At 34.3% G+C, this 18,443-nt stretch overlaps 4 protein-coding genes across 4 annotated transcripts; 2 read left to right on the forward strand and 2 right to left on the reverse strand.

Annotated features, from left to right (window-relative positions):
- Nucleotides 1-1,002: 1,002 nt before the first annotated feature.
- LOC131598293 (albumin-2-like) lies at nt 1,003-2,151 on the reverse strand. Its single transcript, XM_058870909.1, has 2 exons — nt 2,111-2,151; nt 1,003-2,009 (listed from the first exon to the last, which is right to left on the reverse strand). The coding sequence occupies exons 1-2, from the start codon at nt 2,149-2,151 to the stop codon at nt 1,019-1,021; spliced, it is 1,032 nt and encodes a 343-aa protein (XP_058726892.1). The 3' UTR covers nt 1,003-1,018.
- A 33-nt stretch (nt 2,152-2,184) lies between these two features.
- Nucleotides 2,185-2,848, reverse strand: LOC131598294 (uncharacterized). Its single transcript, XM_058870910.1, has one exon. The coding sequence runs from the start codon at nt 2,797-2,799 to the stop codon at nt 2,185-2,187; it is 615 nt and encodes a 204-aa protein (XP_058726893.1). The 5' UTR covers nt 2,800-2,848.
- Nucleotides 2,849-10,223: 7,375 nt separating this feature from the next.
- Nucleotides 10,224-10,784, forward strand: LOC131598295 (uncharacterized). The gene has a single exon (XM_058870911.1). The coding sequence runs from the start codon at nt 10,224-10,226 to the stop codon at nt 10,782-10,784; it is 561 nt and encodes a 186-aa protein (XP_058726894.1).
- Nucleotides 10,785-13,517: 2,733 nt separating this feature from the next.
- LOC131598296 (secreted RxLR effector protein 161-like) lies at nt 13,518-14,186 on the forward strand. Its single transcript, XM_058870912.1, has one exon. It carries the CDS (start codon nt 13,518-13,520, stop codon nt 14,184-14,186), a length of 669 nt encoding a protein of 222 aa, XP_058726895.1.
- The last annotated feature ends 4,257 nt before the right edge of the window (nt 14,187-18,443 follow it).

Genomic DNA, 18,443 nt, shown 5'->3' on the forward strand with positions numbered 1-18,443 from the left:
TCCAAAAAAAATCTATCAATCTATCTATAATATAAGAAAATTAATGGTTGTGGAAAAGTCCAAAATACCCTTATTTGATTTTTTGCCACCACATTAAAATTGTGGTTTTTTGGTCTTTGTACCTTAAAGTTCTTAATTTTATTATTAAAATAATACAACTTTTATAATTTATCAAACTTATCAAATCTCTCTCTATTCTCTATTTTTTTCTCTTTCATCACTTTTTCACTTCTTTCTTCCAAAAAAAATCTATCAATCTATAATATAAGAAAATTAATGGTTGTGGAAAAGTCCAAAATACCCTTATTTTTGGGAATGATACCTAAACAAAAATGAAGTCTGTATACGGGAAAAAATCTATTATTGACCTAAATATTTTTATATACGAGAAATGGTATTTATGATCAAATATTTTTGATAAAAAATGGTATACGGGAAAAAATATATTATTGATCTAAATATTTTAATATACGAAAAATATATTATTGATCTAAATATTTTTTTTTTAATAATGGTATACGGGAAAAAATTTATTATTGATCTAAATAATCTTATATACGAAATTTACTATTGATCCAAATATTTTTGTGAATGATACCTAAACAAAAATGAAAAAAATCTATTATTGATTTAAATATTTTTATATACGAGAAATGGTATTTATGGTTAAATATTTTTAATCCAAAAATGGTATACAGGAAAAAATATATTATTGATCTAAATATTTTTATATATGAAATAATCAATTATTAATCTAATTTTTTTTTATTTTTAAAATCAATGATGTATTCAAATTCGCGTAACCGAACAGAACCCGTGCGTATGCACGGGTTTGTTACTAGTATTACATGAAGAAAGAAAGCCATCGCATGGCCACTCATTACATCAAGAAAGCTTATAAAAAACATTACATCAAAGAAATAGAAAACAAAGAACCACACACTTATTTCAAGGAGTAAATAAACTTCAACAACCGAAGTCTTTATTCAAATCACACCATGATATTGTCATTATCATTTTAAACATCGTCATGATCCTCATCCTGATGATGGTGATCATCAAGGCCAGCATTATTGTGAGGCAATATGCTACGAAGAGATGGCCAATTGGGAAGGATTGGCTTCACTCTACCATCAACCAAGTAGTCATCAGTTGTGTGTGGTGCGAAGTTGATGAGTGCATATAACTCTCCTTTGAAAATGTAAGCCTCATTATACTTATGAGAAGCAAAAGATGCATCAATCCCACTTGCAAAGACCGTACCTATCAAACTAGGAAACCCATCCGTGATCTTTTGGATGTTGTTAATAAGATTCTTGGAATCATAGTTTATAAGAGCGTATTTATCGCCTCTGAATAAGTAAACTTCCTTGCCAACACTCGACCTAAATGCAGTATCTATGCCGCTTTCAAACACTGTATTCTTGAAAAAGGGAAACATGTCAGTTATTTTCATGGGACCTGAGAGTATTTTGTCATCGGTAGTTCTTGGAGCGTAATCCATGTAGGCACAAAGGTTTGTAGAGAAGATAAAAGCCTTATTATCATCTGTATCAAAGGCAGAATCTATTCCATATTCTCCAAAAGCAGTCCCAATAAGAGAAGGAAACCCATCACAAATAAGAAGGGGGCCATTCAATATTTTGTCGCCTGTTGAGTGGGGAGCATAATTCAAAAGCACATACTCATTTTTTATGAATATGTAAGCTTCGTTTGTGTATGATGAACGAAATGCAGCATCTATATAGCTAAGTGCATTTGTTACATCAGTGCCATACCACTTAAGGGCAGCCTCAGAGTCAGTATTTGAGACTTGCCTCTTTTGTCTTTCACCTGGTGGTGGAAGGGGTGGATAGGTTTCATGTCTGAGTACCCTTCGGACACGATCTTGATCATAGTAGTAATACACAGGCATCTGAATTAAGAGTAGGTCTGTAGTGGGATCAGACAATGGATTGAAATGCCTATTTATTATCAGACTGTTGTCAGCTCTTTGACACCTCGGATGCCTGCATAACACAATCACAATACAAATTTAAACAATATTTCTTTCTAAATTATTTTTAGAATAAGCGCTAATGTAGCCATCTCAAGTTTTTGAAGGCGCTACGTTAGTCGCAGTTTAACCATGACAGGACAAATAGAGACCATGTTTAACCACAATTTAACATTATACTGAGGGACTTACGGAACTCGCTGTGTTGCTGGGTTATACTGAGGGCGTGTGATGGTGAATAACTGAGCAGATCGAATGTATTGACGTGCAATTCCGTCAACAAAGCAGACTTCAGCTTGAGAAGGGTATTGGTAATTTGTAAGTGTAGCAGCAACCCAAATCCCACCAGGTGCATAGATCTCATAGCGGTAAGCTTGGATCTGTCCTCCACCTGGAAGTGTTTCTACATCAGGCTCTGGACGCCAATCTGTATTGAGAGTGGTGCTAAGATAAACATGTCTTCTAGGCCTATTTGTATTAAGAGGTGCCCCAGCATCATTAACATAGTCATACAAATCATATAGAGTGTCAATTGGAGTGCCTGGTACAGGAACTGCTCGGAAGCCATTTGGAAAGACCTCCTGATAAGGTCTCCTGTCCCAACGGAACAAGTGGCGGGTGACATCACAGTCTAGAACACCAGGCCTGTATACTATGTTTGCTAAAGGAGGGTTTCTTCTAAAACAATTAACAGTTTGAACAGTGTCAATCATATTTTGAGCTTCTTGTATGTTTTGTTGTGTTACAGGTTGATTAAAGCTTGATGCACACCCTCTGCATGGAGACTCTGGTGGAATAGACATGCTTTTGTAAAAGTATTGGCAGCTTGGTACTAGAATATTTTAGGATGAGATATATATCTTGGGAGATTAATGAACCCAATAGGGAGATTCAGGATACATATATACACACATATGCTAGTGTTTTCTTTATTACTTTATCATGAATGACTTAAGTCTTTATTAAATTATCTACATTAAGGATCTTATTTTTCAAGACATTGTTGATTTTAATATGAGTCTTGGTCTTTGTTTATTTATTTATTTAAATTAATAAACAGTTGCCATCATCATTATAAATTAAGTGAGTCTTTTTTTATAGTAAATTTTTTTCTTTTTTCTTTATGAATGAAAATATATATTAAAAAGTGCAGGAGTTACTCAAGCTATAAAGTTTGAATTAGCTTTCACTTTTGTGGAAAAAAAGTCCAATAAAAAAATAAATTTATTTCTGGTTCAGTTTGAATAATGACATGTATTTTTTCAATTATTTCCAATCTAATTTAGGGCAGTTTAATAATTTAAATAGTAGGAAAACATTTACGCATCACGTGCACGTTTAGCGAGCTCACGTAGAGGATCGAATTAAATTGTAAAAAAGTGTGAAACGTAAAATGACGAGCACCAAATTCAAATTTTGAAGACGACGAATAAATCAGACCACCAACACGGTAACAAATTCATTAATCAATAATTCGCTGAAAATGAAGAAGAAGATATAAACTCATCTCAATTAGGCGTCCGACCCGCTAACAAAAGGCATCATTAATTCAAACTAGTTAACCACATCTGAATGAAACCAAACTAGTAAATCAGATCCAACCTAGAAACACAAGATTCTTCCATGTCTATCTACGGTCTGTTGGAACAATTAGGATTTTCAATAAATTGAAGAAGAAGGAGAAGAGAGAGAAACTATATTATGAAAAGGGATTTTATTGAAATGAAAACTCTACTTTATGATTTACATCGTTACCTGTATATACAGGAAACCAAAACATACAAAGTACAAGCTACAGTATTCGACTCTTTCGAAGACATGCTTACACTTCGAAACCACAACTATATGTTGTATTCGACTATGTCGAATACAACTAACTCTACTCAGCTAACCTCGACTATGTTATCCACAACTACTTCGACTAGGTCGAATATAACCTTGTCAAACACAGACTTGCCTACTGAAACAATGAATTATTAGCTTCTAACACACCCCTAATTTATGTATTCAAGGCTTCGCATCCCGATGCCTCTCTTCAACTCATTAAACCTGACTTTCTTCAGGGGCTTGGTGTGTATGTCAGCTAGTTGCCATTGTGACTTGCAATGTTTAAGTTCAAGTTGTCCTTTATTTACTTAATCCTTAAGAAAGTGATACCTCCTCTCTATGTGATTATTAGACCATGACACACAGGATGATTTGCTAAGTCGGTATTTGACTTGTTATCGACAAACATCTTCATTTTCTTAGGTTCCATAATCTTGAGCTCTGCAAGCAGCATCTCTATCCATACTGCTTGACATGTTGCAAATGACGCAAGCATGTACTCAGCTTCACAAGATGACAAAGACACAATGCTTTGCTTTCTTGAGCTCCAAGAGATTGGAGCACCTCCTATCATGAATATGAAGCATGCAATACTCTTTTTTTCCGTCTTAGTCTCCACTAAAATCTGAATCAGTGTAGCCACACACTTATGCATTGTTCTTCATTTTATTTTTGTTTAGCATCAAAACACCATTGTCGATTGTCCCCTTTATGTATCTCAACACCCTATTGTCTGTAGTGAGATGACATTTATGTGACTTCTCCATAAACCCGCTCAAAAGTCCAACACTTTGACAAATGTCAGGTCTGGTATTGTGTAAGTACCATAGAGATCCAATGGTTTGTTTGTACAATATCGCATCTACTAACTCATTATTTGTTTCTCTTTTCAACTTTGCTTCTGTCTCCAATGGTGTGTTTGTTGCATTATAGTTGCTCATCTAGAAAATTTTCAAAATGTCTTGAGCATACTCCTTTTGATGCAAGAATACTCCTTCACTTGTGTCTTTAAACTCCATTCCTAAGAAATTTGACATATTCGATAGGTCAGATATTTTAAACTCCTGCATCTGTTTCGACTTGACTTTTTGTATCTCTACTTCGCTTGCTCCTGTAATCAATAAATCATCCACTTACAAGCTTAAAATGATTCGACTGACCCTGTCTGCATCATTGACATATACTCCATATTATGAAATACACTATGAGAAACTTGCTTTGATCAGGAAGTTGTCTATTATTCTATTTCAAGCCCTACGGGGCTTACTTCAAGCCATATAGATTCTTCCTCAATCTGTACACCTTTTGCTCTTGCCCTTTGATTTCGAATCCTGGTGGTTGAATAACATATATCTCTTCTTCCAGTGGCCTATTGAGAAATACTGACTTTACATCCAATTGATGTATCTTTCATCCTTTGTATGTTGCAGTCAACACAATAATTTTAATTGTCTCCAACCTTGCAACACGTGCATAGACTTCATTGAAGTCGACACCAGGCTTTTGTAGAAAACCTCTCGCACTTAGTCTTACCTTATATTTGTAAATTTCACTACTTGGCCTCAGTTTTAGCTTGAACACCTACTTCACATCAATTTTCCTTTTGCTAGATCTTTCGACAAGTTCTCAGGTATTGTTTTTCGCAATTGCCCTGAGTTCTTGCTTCATGGCTGCCAACCAATTCGAATCAGCCATGGCTTGATCCAAATTAATTGGTTTTTATTCAACCATCATCATCACTTCTCCTATGAGATCACCATCTGCATCATTTACTTGATCTGGAAATCTCTCATATCCAACTAGCCTTGTATACTCAGTTCTTGTACTAGTCAATCCTCTAACATTATGCTCGAGTGGTTATTCATTTTGAGTGGTTATATCTTCATTTTAATGGTATGCTTCAAGCATAGTTGGGTCTGTCTCTTGCATATGTCGAACTCAATCTTGAGTCCAATTCATCCATTTGCTTTCGTCCACCAGAACATCTAAATTGATCACTAGTTTATCATCATTTGGCGAATACACCTAGTATGTACTACTCATATGATAACCTATGAGCACTATGACCTGACATCGATCATCTAGCTTCTTCCTCAATTGCTCATGTACATGCCTGAAACACATTGATCCAAATACTCTAAGATGACAAAATTTGGCTCCAGTCCTGTCCCAACCTCATAAGGTGTGCTGTCGACTATATTCTTGGTTGGACATCTATTGAGTATGTACACTGATGTCAAAACTGCTCCCCCATAAAATCTATTTTGCATTTCTTTATCTGTCAAAATACTCATGGCCATGTTCAGTACACTTATATTTTTCCTCTCAGCTATACCATTATGATGAGGTTTATAGGGTGCAACGACCTCATGCTATATACCTTCTTCGTTGCAATACCTTGCAAATTCCATAAAAGTGTATTCACCTCCACCATCCATTCTCAGTTTCTTTAGATTGCACTCATTTTATTTCTAGACATACAACTTAAACTTCTTGAACTGTGTGAATACCTCACTCTTCTTTTCAATAAGATAAATCCACAAATATCTTATGAATTCATTTATGAAAGTTGGGAAATAACAATTATCTCCATTTGACCTGACTTTCAAAGGTGCACACAGATTAGAATGAACAAGCTCTAGCTTTTCCTTTAATCTCATGAAAAATTCATGCTTGAATGCTTTCCTAGCCTACATTGCTTTGTAACACTCCTCACACACCCGACTTGGTTCCTTCACTTGAGGTAAGCCATACACCATCTTTTTCAGGTTGAGCATTCCTATACTTCTGAATTTTAGATGTCCACCCTTGTGATACCATAAGTAGTCTTTATCGCCATTGATAGTTGAATTCAGAAATTGATGATCAATCGTGTTGATATCTACTTTGAAGGTTTTGTTGTGTGCCTGTGATGCTTTAAGAATTATTCTTTATTCACCCTCATACATTCATGTTGTACCCTCTTGCAAGTAATTGACCTATGATTATCAAATTACTTGTTATCGAAGGTACATACAACACATCAATGATACTGGCTTTCCGACCATCCTTTGTAATCACATATATGTCTCCTTTTTCACTTGATATGACGTTCCTACCATCTCCAAACTTTATCACTTTCTTAATTGATTCATCTGACTTTGTTCATCAATTTTTATTTACAATCATGTGGTTACTGCATCCTGAATCCAGGAACCACATATTGGTTTATTCATCTCTCGATTGAGTATTGGCCACAAGTAGCTCATCATTTGAGTCATTTTCTCTAGCATATGAAAACTACACTTCTTCATTATATTTTGCATTTGGTTTCTTCTTCCTTCGACAATGTTGAGCATAATGACCAAATCCTTGATGGTTGTAACAGTGCACATCCTTCATGTCAACATTCTTCCCCACATACTTGTTAATCATGTATTTCTTGGTGGATTCACTGTGATTTTTTAAATTCTTGCTTGACTTCTCATCATTAGCAAGATTCTTTCTTTGCTCCGTCTTTTCTTTTCCAGACTTCTTGATGAATCTTGTTTGCAATAACTGTTCAACCACCTTCTCCCTTTCTGAGTTCCTTTGATTCAGCCTCATCTCACGAGCCTCTAATGAAGCTTGAAGTTCTTATAACTTCATCTCAACTAGGTTCTTGAAATCTTCGATAGACACTACAATGTAATCAAAATTAGTAGGAGAGAGAAAAAAATATTCACACATAATCTCCACCATTTATTTTAAAATCTAATGGTTCATATTCATTCTCATATTCTCATATAAAGAAGGCATTCTCATATATATATATATATATATATATATATATATATATATATATATATATATATATATATATATATATATATATATATATATATATATATATATATATATATATATATATATATATATATATATATATATATATATATATATATATATATATATATATATATATATATATATATATATATATGAGGAGGGATCAAATTACACCCGGATAGTTACACCAAGAGTTACACTCGCTTGTAACTTCGCCTCAGATAATTATTTTTGAAAATCAACCGTTGGATTGAAACATATTATCATATAGATCATATGTATAAAGTTTGAGAATAATCTATGATGATTTATTATGCCATCGAATTACATCAAAATTAACATTATATGAACAGTCTATTTTGAGTTAATTTTTGTGCATCGTGATGACATAGTAAATCGTCATAGATTAATCTCAACTTTTATAGGTATGATCTATATGATATTATGTTTCAATCCAACGGTTGATTTTAAAAAAATATTTATTCGAAACGAAGTTATGAACGAGTGTAACTCGTGGTGTAACTCTTCGGGGGTAATTTATCCCTCCTCATATATATATATATATATATATATATATATATATATATATATATATATATATATATATATATAATTGTAAATAGGTCTCTACTATTCAAAAGTGACAAAGAGAGAATAATAAAAAAATTAATTCATTTTAGGAACGGTTATCATTTATTTAGAAACATTGCAATTTACAACCTTTAATAAGACTATTTTAAAAATGAAAGTCTTACCTTTTTAGTCCTATTTTTTATCCATTGATTATAGTTGTTGGTTTGGGTCTTTAACCAACTGACATTTTTTCCTTAAAATATTAAAGTCAGTCTTTTCAATATTATTGCTAAAAGTCATTCTTTTTAATTTATATGTTTCTTATATTGATGTCTATTAATTTAAGTACTACAATATTTTAAGAAATCACACTGTTTTAGTGGCAATTTAGAAATTAAATGGACGGCTTATTTTTATTTGAATTAGGCGCATAGTTGTAATAATGTGTTATTCTAGTTAGATGAGTGAAAGATATTGGTCCGTAATTCTTGCACTACTAGAAATACACGGTTTACCTGTGGAATTTCCTGCGGAATAATATTCCGCAGGTATACCTGCGAATTTTTCTGGGAAATAACTAAATAAAGAAATATTTCCTGCGGAATAAGATTTCGCAGAAAAATCCACAGAGATACCTGCGGATTTTGCTGCAGAAAGTATATTTTGAATAAAAACCAGTCTAGGTGACAAAATCCGCAGGAAAATTCGCAGGAAGCTTTTCTGCGGATTTTGCTGCGGAAATGCTATTTTGAACAACGTTTCTGTGGATTTTACTACGAATTTACAGTTGAGTTGTGTTTTATTATTTTTTAAATTATAAAACAATCTAAAATATTTTTCTTTTAATAAAAGATATTTTTTTAAATTAAATAAAAGGTAGTTTTTAAATTTAATATATTTTTTCCAAAAATTCAATTTGTATTTTAATAAAAAGTATGAAAATTTTAAAAATATTGTATGACCAAAATTTTAATGGTGTAAAGATATTTAATTTACATTTACATAAAAGGTATGAAAATATTGTATGACCAAAACTTAAATAGTGTAAATATTTTTTTTAAAAAAAATATATGCCCAAAATTCAAAGTGTGGGTATCGAATCACAGTTTTAATACGTTAACATCAAAGTATCAACCACCAAGACATAGACTTATTTTATTTATTATCTGAAACAAGATTTACTACACGTTTGTTATTTTGAAAAATAAAACCTAACAAAATTATAATTCAAGATGTTTTCAATTTAAAGGAATACTAAAGCGTAAACGTGCTTTCCAGATTGAGATTAACCTAATATTTACAAAACGCTTCTACTCTCGGCTGTAAAGTCACTGAATCCAATCCCATTCATTTGTGAAACGCTTCTCGTGCTTCTTCAACCACATTTCTTGATGCCAATCAAACAGTGGTAATATTGTTTCTTTCTCATCCATTTTATTTCTTTAGTTCATCATAAAAACACTTTGAATAATCCATTATTAAACGTGGTTTTGTGTTAAGGATTCCGTCATAGTTCAGAAGGAATTTACTAAGAGCATGACTTCACTGGCTTGTCCTTGTAAGTTGTTGTTGTTCGCAATCGATTCTCGCTTTCAGTTGTTAGCTTGTGTTTTGTGTTGAAATATAAACTTGATTTGAGCCTAAATTAATTATTTGATATTTTGGGCTTAGCTATTTTGGGCTTAGATAATTTTGGGTAGTGTTTCTAGAGAATTCTTGTAGTGTTTGGAATGTCTAGATATTTCTTATAGTTGTAAAATTCTCTAGAATACTCTTTGAATCTCTAGAGTTGAGAACTCTCTAGAATTAGTGTGTCTAGAGTTCTCCTTAGAGTAGTATAAATAGAGATGTAATCCTACACATTTGTATTAAGCAAAATACAAAGTTCTCTCTTCCATAAAGAATTCTCCTACCTATCAAGTTTCTATTCAAGCCTCCAATATTTCTAAACACTTGTCCTACACACAAAAACAACCTTAATTCGAACAAAGTGGTACCAGAGCTTCAAGGTCCTCAAAAGATGGCAAATGGAGGTTTCCCTTTTCAAATGCCGATGCTCACAAAGAACAACTATGATAATTGGAGTATCAAGATGAAGGCGCTACTAGGATCTCAAGATGTGTGTGATGTCGTTGAGAAAGGCTTTAAGGAGCAAGATGAAGCCTCACTAAGTCAAGGTGCAAAAGATACATTGAAGGAGTCAAGAAAGAGAGATAAGAAAGCTCTCTTCCTCATTTATCAATCGGTGGATGAAGATACTTTTGAGAAGATATCCAACGCAACGACGACCAAAGAAGCGTGGGACAAGCTTCAAACTTGCAACAAAGGAGTTGAGCAGGTAAAAAAGATCCGTCTTCAAACTCTTAGAGGTGACTTTGAACGTTTGTTTATGGAGGAGTCCGAGTCAATTTTTGATTATTTTTCTCGAGTATTGGCCGTAGTCAATCAACTTAAAAGAAATGGCGAAGATGTTGATGATGTGAAAGTCATGGAGAAAATACTTCGCACTTTAAATCCAAGTTTTAACTTCATTGTTACCAACATTGAAGAAAACAAGGATTTAAAGACCATGACCATATAGCAACTTATGGGTTCCTTACAAGCATATGAAGAAAAACAAAAGAGAAAAACTAAACAAAAGGAGGCTATAGAGCAACTACTACAACTCAACATAAAGGAAGCAAACTATGTAAACTACAAGAGCCAAATAGGACGAGGACGTGGCCAAGATCGTGGACGTGGACGAGGACGTGGAGGAGAAGGAAGAGGAGGTTACAACAACTACTCTAACAACTTCAACAATGGAGAAAGAAGTTGGAATCCACAAGCGACAAGAGGTCGTGGAAGAGGAAATTCATGGTCGAGGTACGAAAAATCACAAATCAAGTGCTTCAACTGCAACAAGATTGGTCACTATGCATCCGAGTGTAGATTCTCGAAGAAGGTTGAAGAGAAAGCTAACTTTGTAGAAGAAAAAGGTGGAGAAGAAGAAACTTTGCTACTCGCATGTCAAAACCAAGTTGAAGAGAAAAGAAACAAGTGGTACCTCGACACTGGTGCAAGCAACCACATGTGCGGCGATCGAAGCATGTTTGTAGAGATCAATGAAGCGACAACTGGCGATGTCTCATTTGGAGATAACTCGAAGATACCAGTCAAAGGCAAAGGTAAAATTCTCATACGCTTGAAGAATGGTAGTCATCAATTCATATCCAATGTCTACTATGTGCCTAACATGAAGAATAATATTTTGAGCTTGGGACAATTATTAGAGAAAGGCTATGACATCCACTTGAAAGAACATAGTCTTTTATTAAGAGATTGTAGACATAACTTGATTGCTAAGGTGCCTATGTCAAAGAATAGAATGTTCCTCTTGAACATTCAAAATGATGTGGCAAAGTGTCTCAAGGCGTGCTATACTGATTCCTCGTGGCTATGGCATCTACGATTTGGGCATCTCAACTTCGAAGGTCTAGAACGTTTGGCGAAGAAGGAGATGGTGAGAGGCTTGCCTAACATCAATCACCCATACCAACTATGTGAGGGATGTTTAATTGGGAAGCAATTTCGGAAAAGCTTTCCAAAAGAATCAACATCAAGAGCCACAAAGCCGCTAGAGCTCATACATACCGATGTTTGTGGACCAATCAAACCCAACTCTTTTGGTAAGAGTAAGTACTTTCTCCTCTTTATTGATGATTATTCCAGAAAAACATGGGTTTACTTCTTAAAGGAGAAGTCAGAAGTGTTTGAAAACTTTAAGAAGTTCAAAACCCTTGTTGAGAAAGAAAGTGGTCTTTCCATTAAGGCCATGAGATCTGATCGAGGAGGAGAGTTCACTTCAAATGAGTTCAACAAGTATTGTGAAAACCATGGAATACGTCGTCCACTGACTGTGCCAAGATCGCCCCAACAAAATGGAGTAGCAGAGAGAAAGAACCGAACCATATTTAACATGGTACGAAGCATGCTCAAGAGCAAGAAGATGCCGAAGGAGTTTTGGGCCGAAGTAGTGGCATGTGCGGTTTACTTGACAAATCGCTCCCCAATAAGAAGTGTGCACGAGAAGACACCACAAGAAGCATGGAGTGGAAGGAAGCCCGAGATCTCTCATCTTAAAGTGTTTGGAAGTATTGCCTATACCCATGTTCCAGACGAAAGAAGAACAAAGCTCGATGATAAAAGTGAGAAATATGTGTTTGTTGGTTACGACTCAAGTTCCAAAGGATACAAGCTTTATAATCCAAATAGTGGAAAGATCGTCATAAGCCGCGACGTGGAGTTCGATGAAGAAGATTGTTGGGATTGGAGTGTTCAAGAAGAAAGGTATGATTTTCTTCCTTACTTTGAAGAAGAAGAAGAAATTAAACAACCAATGATAGAGGAACATCTTACACCACCGACCTCACCGATACCAAGGTTGGAAGAAACAAGCTCAAGTTAGAGGACACCACGACTAAGGAGCATTGAAGAGCTTTATGAGGTAACCGAAAACCTAAACGACATTAACCTCTTTTGTCTTTTTGGTGATTGTGAGCCTCTAAGCTACCAAGAAGCGGCGAAAAACATAAAGTGGAGAGATGCCATGGACGAAGAAATCAAGTCAATCACGAAGAATGATACGTGGGAACTTACTACACTTCCACGAGGACACAAAGCAATCGAAGTAAGATGGGTGTACAAGGCAAAGAAGAATGCAAAAGGAGACGTTGAGAGATATAAAGCAAGATTGGTGGCGAAAGGATATAGTCAAAGACAAGGAATTGACTATGATGAGGTATTTGCTCCCGTTGCTCGTCTTGAAACTATTAGACTGATCATTTTTTTGGCAGCCCAAAATAAATGGAAGATCTATCAAATGGATGTGAAGTCGGCTTTCCTGAATGGTTTCCTCGAAGAAGAAGTTTATATCGAGTAACCATTGGGCTATAAAGTAAAAGGGCAAGAAGAAAAAGTCTTGAAGTTGAAGAAGGCATTGTATGGTCTCAAGCAAGCACCAAGAGCTTGGAATGTTCGAATCGACAAGTACTTTCAAGACAAGAACTTCATCAAGTGTCCATATGAGCATGCACTTTATATCAAAGCGCAACGTGGAGATATTTTGATTGTGTGCTTGTATGTAGATGACTTGATTTTCACAGGAAACAGTCCAAGCATGTTTGAAGAGTTCAAGAAAGACATGGCAAATGAATTTGAGATGACAGCTTTGGGGCTCATGGCATATTATCTCGGCATAGAAGTAAAGCAAGGAGACAAAAGAATTTTCATCACCTAAGAAGGTTATGCCAAAGAAATACTTAAGAAATTCAAGATGGATGACGCCAATCCAGTTGGCACCCCAATGGAATGTGGAAGCAAGTTGAGCAAGCATGAAAATGGAGAGACTGTGGATCCAACTCTTTACAAAAGTTTGGTTGGAAGTTTACGTTACTTGACATGTACAAGGCCAGATATTCTCTATGCCGTAGGAGTCGTAAGTCGCTACATGGAAGCTCCAACAACAACTCACTTCAAGGCGGCAAAGAGAATTCTTCGATACATCAAAGGTACAACAAACTTTGGCTTGCACTATTGCTCTTCTAACAATTATGAGATTGTTGGCTATAGTGATAGCGATTGGAGTGGAGACTTGGATGATAGAAAGAGCACTACTGGTTTTGTGTTCTTTATGGGAGATACTGCTTTCACTTGGATGTCAAAGAAGCAACCTATAGTCACACTATCAACTTGTGAAGCCAAGTATGTCGCTGCCACATCATGTGTTTGTCATGCAGTTTGGCTAAGGAACTTGTTGAAGGAGTTAAAGATGCCACAAAAAGATCCTATGGAAATATGTGTTGACAATAAATCAGCACTTGCTTTAGAAAAGAATCCCGTCTTTCATGAAAGAAGTAAGCACATTGACACACATTACCACTTCATAAGAGAATGCATTGAGAGAAAGGAGGTGAAGTTGAAGTATGTGATGTCTCAAGATTAAGCTGCCGACATTTTCACCAAGCCACTCAAGTTGGAAACTTTCGTAAAGCTAAGGAGTATGCTTGGAGTCACAAATCAAGTTTAAGGGGGGATGTTGAAATATAAACTTGATTTGGGCCTAAATTAATTATTTGATATTTTGGGCTTAGCTATTTTGGGCTTAGATAATTTTGGGTAGTGTTTCTAGAGAATTCTTGTAGTGTTTGGAATGTCTAGATATTTCTTATAGTTGTAAAATTCTCTAGAATACTCTTTGAATCTCTAGAGTTGAGAACTCTCTAGAATTAGTGTGTCTAGAGTTCTCCTTAGAGTAGTATAAATAGAGATGTAATCCTACACATTTGTATTAAGCAAAATACAAAGTTCTCTCTTCCATAAATAATTCTCCTACCTATCAAGTTTCTATTCAAGCCTCCAATATTTCTAAACACTTGTCCTACACACAAAAACAACCTTAATTCCAACAAAGTTTTGTTCTGCCATAGCAAAATTGATTTGAAGAGAATAATTTATGTTTTGATGTTTTCATAAAATAATTAGAAAACTGATTTTTGTAAACAAGGTGTTTGTTGAAATGCCACAATGAGTTTTGTTATGTTGATTTTGAATATAACTTGAAAATGTCTAGTTGCTTGGTATGGTTAGAATTGCATAGAGTAAATCAATTTTTGAGAAAGTTACTTTCCCTAAGAATGAATGTGATATGCAGTAAGGAAACATTGAAGTTTGAGAGATCCAGTAAAGCATAATAGCGTGCCATAGTCAGCATGCAAGCATTCTCATGGATATTCTTTTTCTTCATTTTTAGAACAAAAAAGTATCACTATATAAATTATCATAGGAAACAACAGTGGTCTCTATAGAGTAATCTTGTCTAAAGCTTATACCAGATGTTATAATACCCTTTATTCCTCCTTGGAGACCATCCCTTCCAACTCTTGTGAGATCCATGGAAAAACCAGTTGTGATGTCAGCAAATTCAACCAATCCAAAATATACACTCTCAAGACCATTATTGTCATGTTTTGCTCGTAAGTGAAAACCACAACCTTGCTCTAATTTATTCATTGTTTTTTATACTTGATTTGTCAAATAAAGCCCTTCCTAAATGCTGTTAAGTGGAAAATAAGGAATGTTTTTATATAGCTTAATGTCAGTAAGCTATATGTTTCATTAACTTACACTTTTCATTGTATCTTATCATTTTTTTAATAGAGAAATGCTAAGAACATGGAACCTATTTTAAAATTGAGGGACCCACACATGTTTCAACCAATAAGATAGTGGGTGTTTGAGAGAGTGTTGAAAAGAGAGTGTTGCTAGCACTCCTCTTTTTAATATGTTTAAAAAGTTCTTCACTACTAGTTTAAAAAGTTGATATGTAAATAGATTTTGTCTAAAGTTTGATCAATTTAAAATGTTTGAAGTTTATATTAGCACAAAACTGAATGGTGGCTGACTTTAGTCAATGCTTAGTCCTTCTTAACTGATATATATGAGCACAAAACTGCATGTGATACTATATTATTCTGTTTCAGTTTATTCAATTAAACAATTTTAGTAAAAAATATTGCAACTAAACTATGCTATTCTGTTTTAGTTAGAGGTCTATATATTCATCTCATCATGATACATTTGGCATAATTAAGGAACCATTTAATTTACTACAGGATTCCTTTTATCATAACTTGACTGAGGAGGGATTTAAAAGAGTACAAGACTACAACTCAACGCAGCTCTCGCTATCTCTCCCTCCTCAGATCAAGCTCTTGAGCTTAAAGTGAGATCTCTGCTCTATTTGAGAAGATTCAAAGATGTTGCAAATATGCTTCAGGATTACATTCCGAGTTACAAAATGGCCAACGATGATTCCGGCTCTGTTTTTTCCGATGGCTCTTCTCAACAGCTTTCAAGAGAACGCGTCAAGCTGTTATCTTCTTCGGATTCCTCTGATCCAGATGAGAGCTTTTTCAAGTGCTTCTCTGTCTCTGATTTGAAAAAGCGAGTCATGGCTGGTCTCTGCAAAAGTTCTGAAAATGAAGGATATTGGAGGTAATAAAAAAATTACTAGTCCGTTTAATTAATGTCATTATTGTCTCCGGAACTTTAAAAATTAAAATGGTTTCCTTTAAAACTAAAATAGTTTCTTTTTACAGTTTCTGTTTTATGTTTAATGAGTTTTACCAATGAATTTGGATATTAGATGGAGAGTCCCCAATATCATGGGGTCTGAGTTAATGCTTCTCTGCCAGCTAGTAATGAAACTTTTAAAAATACCTATCAAATTCAATGCACATTGAAAGGTATATCAAAGCAAGACCAATAAATAATTAATGTAATATTAATAGTTTGCTTAATTTGGTTCACATATTTCAACTGTTTTGGTTTGGTAGCAAGTTTCTTCTATTTCAACTGGTGTTGGTCCGACGACAGTTTCTCTCTATGGAACAAACTGTTCCCCGGCGACGGTATTTCAACAATTCGTTCCTATCAAGACTGTCTTCACGATCTCAAACACTTGAAGCTTCTATACAACAAAATTTTACGTGATCGTAAACTCGCCGGTCCGTTATGGAAACGTCATAATGTTCAATACAATGAGATTCCCGGGAAACTATGCACTCTCACCGCGAAAATTCAATTCCTAAAACAGAAAATGGCTTCCGGTGAAACACGTAATGTGGATTACTATGCTTTGAGTGTTAGTAAACGGCTTGTTCTGATAGTTAATGTGAATATTATCATCCTTGTTGTTAGTATGCTAATTGTAGTTCCTTCTTCTGCTAGGCTGATAGATATGTCCCTGCCATCAGGCTGATTTGCTATGTGATAAGAGTTATTGTAGTGCTGAATGTTATCTTTAGATTTGTTGTCTGAGTTTCCTTAGGGAACAGATAGTCAATAAATTCTTCAATTTTGCTACTGCATGGGCTATAGTCAACATGGATAAATGTATGGTTGTGTATTGAGACTGCTACTGCATGCAGTTTTATTAAGATTTTGTATATTTTGTTTGGGTCCCTACTAAGATTTGTTGTACTCTAACTTGTCAGGTTTTGTATTCCTTTAAATTGAAAACATCTCAAATTATAATTTTATTTTATATTGTAATTTAAATATATAATTTATAATGGTTCACAGGTAAAAATTTCCTGCGGAATTACCTGCGAATTTATATTTCCTGCGGATTTACCTGTGGAGTTACCTGCGGATTTATCTGCGGTTTGTTTCCTGTGGATTTATCTGCGGAATTACCTGCGGAATTTCATACAGAAATTATTACCCACGAAGGTTTTAGCTCGGGACAAATAGCCGCAGGAAAATCCGCAGGTAACGTGTTTCCTGCGGAAATTTAGCTAAAATCCGCAGGTAATTCCGCATAAAATACGTATATTTCTAGTAGTGTTGTATTTTGTTTAATCTATTAATGAAAATGAATTGTTGATAATTATAAATCAACAATTTAGAAAACATTTAAATAATTAGATTTTCATTTTTATATTATTTATTATAACTGTTTTTTTTTTTTACAACACTCAAAACTATAGTTAGCCAATTAACTAATTGTCTTGTTAACTTGTATGATAAAAACACTTTTTAAGGATTTAAAATAATAAAATAATAATGAAAAAATAAAACATTTTAATTTTTGATGCCCTGAATAAAAAAGTTTCATAAAATATTAAGCTGTTGTTTTTTTTAACTGCAGATATATTGAGAAAAAGAAAGCTGATACAAAAAGGAATGGAGACCAAACCAAAACCCTATCAATAAGTCACAAACCTAAAGAAAGGCATGCCGAGCCTGTTCTTTACAAAATCAGCTCTTAAGAAGGTAGAGATGAAAGAAAAAAAGAGTATAATTAGGTAAGGACAACCCATGATTAGCAAGGGCATCCGCACAACTATTCCCTTCCCTAAAGATATGAGAAACCATAAAATTCTAGTTATTAACTATATCTATACAACCCAACCATCTATTCCTAATTTGCCAAGGAACTTATTCAGGTTTGATCGAACGTTGGCCTAATCCTATCCCCAAGAGTTCTTCTTAGGATTTTTACTATAAACTTTGAGCTTTTAACAAGTTATGTCCACAAACCTTGTTAAAATCTGATCTTGATATTTTAACAGGCTTATCCCTAACCAAAAGATATCTTTTACCCCAGGCTATATTATCGAATCGACTTAGAGATTTACGTCTGATCTCTTTAACCAAAACAAAGCTTTTTTTTTTGGCGAAGCTTAATAAACCAATA

Source organism: Vicia villosa, linkage group LG4 (genome assembly GCF_029867415.1).
Source record: "Vicia villosa cultivar HV-30 ecotype Madison, WI linkage group LG4, Vvil1.0, whole genome shotgun sequence".
Taxonomy (NCBI): Eukaryota; Viridiplantae; Streptophyta; class Magnoliopsida; order Fabales; family Fabaceae; genus Vicia; species Vicia villosa.

Excerpts from the sequence above, each read along its gene's own strand:
- LOC131598293 (XM_058870909.1), bottom strand. The coding sequence starts at position 2,151 with ATGGTCTCTATTTGTCCTGTCATGGTTAAACTGCGACTAAC. Across the intron at positions 2,010-2,110 it reads ATGGTTAAACTGCGACTAAC|GCATCCGAGGTGTCAAAGAG; the intron begins GTAGCGCCTTCA and ends TGTGTTATGCAG.
- LOC131598294 (XM_058870910.1), bottom strand. The coding sequence starts at position 2,799 with ATGTCTATTCCACCAGAGTCTCCATGCAGAGGGTGTGCATCAAGCTTT.
- LOC131598295 (XM_058870911.1), top strand. The coding sequence starts at position 10,224 with ATGGCAAATGGAGGTTTCCCTTTTCAAATGCCGATGCTCACAAAGAAC.
- LOC131598296 (XM_058870912.1), top strand. The coding sequence starts at position 13,518 with ATGGATGACGCCAATCCAGTTGGCACCCCAATGGAATGTGGAAGCAAG.